This window comes from Vespula vulgaris, chromosome 2 (genome assembly GCF_905475345.1).
Source record: "Vespula vulgaris chromosome 2, iyVesVulg1.1, whole genome shotgun sequence".
NCBI classification, from domain to species: domain Eukaryota; kingdom Metazoa; phylum Arthropoda; class Insecta; order Hymenoptera; family Vespidae; genus Vespula; species Vespula vulgaris.
In genome coordinates this window covers 7,758,279-7,764,487 of record NC_066587.1, presented here as the reverse complement: position 1 = coordinate 7,764,487, position 6,209 = coordinate 7,758,279, and the positions used below count along the sequence as shown (strand labels likewise).

The 6,209-nt window shown below is 33.8% G+C and overlaps 1 protein-coding gene across 1 annotated transcript; it reads left to right on the top strand.

Moving 5' to 3' along the window:
* Positions 1–212: 212 nt before the first annotated feature.
* On the top strand, positions 213–6,155 carry LOC127072606 (DDB1- and CUL4-associated factor 10 homolog). Its single transcript, XM_051013133.1, has 6 exons — positions 213–1,149; positions 1,232–1,345; positions 1,426–1,623; positions 1,695–1,866; positions 1,942–2,157; positions 2,240–6,155. The coding sequence occupies exons 1-6, from the start codon at positions 929–931 to the stop codon at positions 3,419–3,421; spliced, it is 2,103 nt and encodes a 700-aa protein (XP_050869090.1). The 5' UTR covers positions 213–928; the 3' UTR covers positions 3,422–6,155.
* The last annotated feature ends 54 nt before the right edge of the window (positions 6,156–6,209 follow it).

Sequence of the window (6,209 nt, the reverse complement as noted above, 5' to 3'; positions counted from 1 at the left end):
TAAAAACATCTCCATATTCACAGGAATTTCACGTTCGTTATAACTTTCTCTCTCTCTCTCTCTCTCTCCCTCTCTTATTTACCTAAATTCTTCGTACAATATAAGGTAAAGGGAACAGCAGAAGAATGTGTTACAAGGTATAAGATGACGAATACAATTAAAATTAGTACTTCTTCGAACACCTGTTGATCGCTACTCACGCTTTAGTTTCAATACTTTTCGATGTTGCTTCACAAGAGGTAGATACACAAGAGGCAGACATATACGTGACATCTCTTTTTAAAAGAGGAGTTCATGATTTTTTCTATAGAGGGCAGTAAAAGAAAAAAGTCAGCGCAGGGGGTTGCATGTGTCATCATAACCTCATGAATTTGCGTATGCAGACGAAGTTCGTAGCTGAATTCATACTGATTTCTAACGTGCAATCGCTAATCGACAGTTACTGCGAGATATCGATGTTAAACGTCAAAGTAAAGATGGCGTGGATTTGTATTGTGTCTGGTTTTTAAACTTTATTTGAATCTTATCGAAACGTGACAGGAAGAGAGAATATAGTCGTTTGATATATCGTTCATAAAAATCGAGATCGCACAGAGAATCTTTAACGAAAAGAAACGTAAAAACATTTTTCGAAAGGTCACGTGTAACTTCGTCTACAAGTGGCATTTTATACTTAACCTAATCTCGCGTGAACCTTGAACCATCGTGTTTAAATTGATCCTATGTACAGGATCTCTATTAATCTTGAAGAATCAACGAATTTTTAATTTAAACCTCTTTTTATTACTGAGATAGCAAAGACTAGTTCTTTAGGCAAAAGGAAGAGCCAAAGATTTTGTTTGGAGTTATAATTAAATTCACAATTTATTAAACATATTTTGATTTATCTTTGTATCAATAGACAGCTTCGTTTGAATGTAGAAAATATATGTATTCGGGTGAAATGCCTAAAATAAAAACCAAGCAAACGTCAAACAATCTATGGATAAGGCAACGCGAACTAGGCATAAGGTTTCCTCTGGGGCATAGCGATCGTTTTCACAAAACTCTTTACTCTTCCATTTTTCCCATAACATCTTGGGATCATGGAGACAATTTGGCTGTTGCCAGACACGGTGGTGTTTTTAATTTGGAGTATTCGCCTGATGGGTAAAAATGTTGCTTTTAGAAATATACGTATCGAGTATCAAATGAAACATTTAATTACACATTTCTGTTGCTTTTTGTATAGATCGCTTTTATTGGCAGCATGTGAAAAGAAAAGTATTCTCATGTTTGATCCATTATGTAGGAAATTAGTACGAGCTATAGATAATGCTCATAACGATTGTGTGAATTGCGTAAGGTTGGTAGAGCTTGCTTAAAATATATTACAAATTTCCAATGAATCAGACAAATATGCCGTCAATTCTATATTGGTTATAGGTTCTTGGATCAACGGATGTTTGCTACTTGTTCCGATGATAGTACCGTTGCTCTTTGGGATGCTAGAAACTTGAAGCAGAGAATAAGAACTTTGCAGGGACATTCTAATTGGGTTAAGAATATAGAATATAGCCCAAAGGATGGTTTATTATTAACTAGTGGATTTGATGGTAGCATATATACTTGGGATATTAATAGGTAGCTATTATCAATTTAGCAAACAAGATGTGTTATTCTGACAAAATTATCTCATAATTTATGTACTGCAGTTTTACTGAAAATAGTTTTCTTTATACTCGTGTCTTTCATACAAATGGATTGATGCGAACGAGACTTAGTCCTGATGCCAGTAAAATGTTAATATGTACTACATCTGGATATCTTATTATCATACATAATCTGAAATTAAGTACTCTTGCACAAGACTTGGCTGGATTCAAGGTATTAATCGTATCAAACGGTGAATATACCATAAGCATTATATAATAATACTAATTTATTCTTTTTTTGTCATAGCCTAACATGTATCGACTGATGCAATTATCTCAAACCACTATACCGGTTGCTGCCACTTATACACATTTGTTTTCTCATTCTCGTACACATAACAGAGTAGAATTCTTAACGGATTTTCCTGTTGGAGATGATGCTGAAGTAATCTCTAGTCTTCAAGTACATCCGCAAGGATGGTGTGCCTTGTCCCGAAATATCAGTAATGGAGAAAAGTCAGAGGTTCAGTATCGCATTGTATAAAATAGTATCTATTTAATTCGACGAATATTCGTAGTTTTCATATAAAATCATTCGTTTTTAGTGGACTTGTATTCATGATATTCAAGAAAGAGACATGTCCGAGTGTATCGATCAAGTGAAAGAATCTGAAGAAACGTCTCAATTCAACGAATCGGCGATCGAAGAATTTGAAGAATCACAACAGCCACAATCTTCGCGTTCAGGAATAACGTCGTCCTTCGTTATTGAAAGCGCAAATCGTGCGAGAGTCGTTCACACTGTATCCGATCTAAGGCGAAACTCGTTCGCCTCTTCGGAAAATTCTCAACCGATAACACCATCGAGAGCAATGAGTTGGCGAGAAAATTCACGTCGTAACGTACGTTCGCAACCGAGAAGCCCAAGGCCGGAAAGAAACTTCGTTAGGACGAATTTCGGTTTAGTCGAAGTAAGCTCGAATGTAAACGCGAACGATTCTCGAACGAACGCGAATCAAGAGGAGGATAGACAAGATGGTAGATATATTGTTGCTGCGGAGGATAATAGCGAAGCCGCGAACGATGAGTCGGCGGATGATCGAAATAGAGACGGAGAACAAGAATATAGATCGCAGAGATCGAATTCTCAATTGAACGATTTAAGAAGACGCAACGTAATCGATAACTTTTCTACTGCCAACGTAGAATTGTACGTTAATAATAGCGACGTTTGGGAAGCTCTCGTAGCAATTAGAGAAGCTAGACTTCGGAGGGATCGCGAGAGAGAATTTTATCCAGCCACCGAAAGAAGAGATTGGTTATCTAGATCGAGTAATGGCGTAAGCGTTAATATCCCTCGCTCGTCCCATACGGTCGTTATAATCGGCGATAGAACTAGGGCGCAAAATCAGAATAGGCAGGGCCAACAAACGATGTACGCGATACCAAGAAATCATAAAATACATCAGAATACACCGAGATTAACTCATTTCATAGAGGAACCGAACGTGGGTTCTGGTTATATCAAGGAATTGTGTTTCTCCGCGGACGGTAGATTAATATGTTCGCCTTTTGGTTATGGCGTACGGTTCTTAGCGTTCTCCAGCGATTGCGCCGAATTATCTAACTGCGTTCCTCCGGCTAACGAGCCTATGCAACTTTGCGAAGTAGCGACTAGCCTCAGTCACGGTGACATTGTAGTCAGCACGAAATTTTCACCAAAGCATTGCTTAGTCGTCTCGGGTTGTCTCAGTGGAAAAATAGTTTGGCATCAGCCTGTACTTTAGTCGAATCTATATTCTTCGACAAAATTGATAACTTTTTACAATATTAGAGGAATTGTGCTTCTTTTTCGTAGATCCATTTTGTCGTTTGCTTTATACCGAGCAACGCTTTCTTCATTGACTTTATTATTTTTTTTTTTTTCCTTTCGTTTTCTCTCTCTCTTTTTTTTTTTTTTTAATAATCCAACTTTTTGACTTAACTATTTTTTCTTTCGTATAACTCTTATTGAAATCATGATCCAGGGGAAGGAGAGACGCTTGTCTTCTTTGATAACTCGTTCGATTACGTGAATGATCGTTTTTGATTTCAATTTCTAAAAAAGGTTTATGGCAACGACAAGTGAATCAAAATGTAGCATATTTTTTGTAGAGAATTATTTTTGAGAAAGCGTTTTTTCAATCAATCGAATTCTGACGTTTTGATCTATGAATCGTGGCGGTTTGATGCAAGAGACACCATATAGTTCTTTCCTATGATAAGAGAAATGATGCGTAATGAATATAAATGTATACATATATATACATATACACATATATATATAAATATATACACACACACACACACACATATATATATATATATTATATATATAATAATAATATTATATATTTATATAATATTATTTAATAATATATATTATATATTATGTATATATATTATATATATATCTATATACATATATACACATATATACATACATATATATATATATATATATATATATATATATATAAATAATTGTAAACGAAAAAGGTATAAGAGATAGTTGTAGCAATGATATTTTCTAGCGAAAAGCGTTTCGAGAATCGTATCACGGCGAAAGACATACGTGCCATGCATACTTACAAAGAACGTGAAAACAAATGTTTATCTTTAACCGTGTCCTAAAGACATTCCGCTTATGAAAATGCGTATATATATATATGTGTGCTCACAGAGTGATAACGATAGTGTTATTAACTCGTATTAATAGCGACAACAACCTGAATATCTAGCACAAAGTCTACTTTAATGTATAATTCACACGCGAAAGAGGTACGGTGAGTTCAACGATAATTGGCAATATGGTGTGATATAATTATCAATAAACATCGGCATCGGCAAAAATTGCATGAGTTTTAATGTATAACAATGACAATGTATGCAAACTATACGTTGGAATGTACGAAAAAAAAAAGAAACAAAATATTTTATCAAACAGTCGAATCAGACGTTGCAGTAGTGGTATATTTCTAAGATGTTAACATTAGCCGATTCATTTACATGAGAAATAAAAACTTTCTCGATAACCAATAAAAATTACGTAGAAGTCGTAGCCAATAAGATCTTCGATCGATCGAACGCATTTGTTTTTATTTTTACTTATTGGCCTGGTCGTTAGTATCGTAAGTCTATTGAAACCATTAGAAAATAAGCGCACTATGTGTCATTATAGTATATTCACGCCGTAAAACGATTCAATGTATCGCCAACGTGATTTCGATTTATCATCTTTACCAAAAAACAATCTCATTTAACTTACCGAAGACTATATTGGAACTGCGAGCATTGATCCGTGTATGGAGCTGTATCACTTCGTGCTCGGAATTCGAATATTCAATGCAGATTATTATTATTATTATCATTATCATTATCATTATCATTATCATTATCATTATCATCATTATTATTATTATTAGTATTATTATTAATATTATTAATATTATTAATATTATTAATATTATTTTTATTATTATTATTATTATTATTATTATTATTATTATTATTATTATTATTATTGTTGTTGTTGTTGTACGTAGGTTGCATCGCTATTTAACAAAAGAAAAGTAGAGGAGAGTAGTAGATGAAAAGAAACGGAAAGAAGAAAAAGGTAGAAGGCAACATGTGTAAAATATGTACATAAGTTCTCGATTAGATTATAGCGAAGGATATATAATGTCCCGATACACGTTCAAAGTGTGTTTAAAGGCTGGAGCGGCGAGTTTCATTTTAATAGTTTTTTGGAACTGAATTTTATGTAGGTAGAAATTTTTTCATAAGCGTTCTTCTTCACGGGAACTCTCGCTTCAACGTAAAAAGAGAGAGCTTCCCTGACAGGTACTTAAGATGCTCGGTCTTGGAGTTTGTAAACGTAATGTATAGACGTTTCATCGTGATATATCATCCACGTGCAGGTTCACGAGTGTTCGCTTCGAGAAAATGCGCAAAGAACAAGAGTTATATATCGTAGGCTTCCTGCTGAATTTTAACAATATTCTTTTTCTTCTTCTTTTTCTTATTTTTATTCTTATTCTTATTATTATTATTATATATATATATTTTTTGTCTATTTTTTCTTTTCTTTTTACGTTGGAACTTGCACGAGTACGTCATTTCCCATACAAGAACTTCAGACGTGTGTGTGTTTGTGCATAATATATATATATATATATATATATATATATATATATATATATATACATATATACATATATATCATACATAAATACATAAATCCGTCTAGAGCTCGATCATGGGATCACATTAACGTTTTTACACTAGAGATACGTGTATTCGAGATTCCTTTGAAGAATAATCGATAACGAGATATCACACACATCCTCGTTATCAACACGTAACCTTATATCAAAACATCTAGATTCTGTACAGTAGATAGTGTGCTGGTTGTTTTTTCTCTTCTTTTTTTGTAAAATTTGTGTTTTCTATACCAATAAAATATTGCTTAACTTCCAACAATAGGAATTCATTCCCTGTCATAAGTTAAAAAGGTCAATTGTTTGGCGATAACAT

Bases quoted from the DNA above. Each gene is read 5' to 3' on its own strand.
- LOC127072606 (XM_051013133.1), top strand. From the start codon at position 929: ATGTATTCGGGTGAAATGCCTAAAATAAAAACCAAGCAAACGTCAAAC. The intron at 1,150-1,231 runs GTAAAAATGTTG...CTTTTTGTATAG, and splicing joins TTGGAGTATTCGCCTGATGG to ATCGCTTTTATTGGCAGCAT. The intron at 1,346-1,425 runs GTTGGTAGAGCT...TATTGGTTATAG, and splicing joins GATTGTGTGAATTGCGTAAG to GTTCTTGGATCAACGGATGT.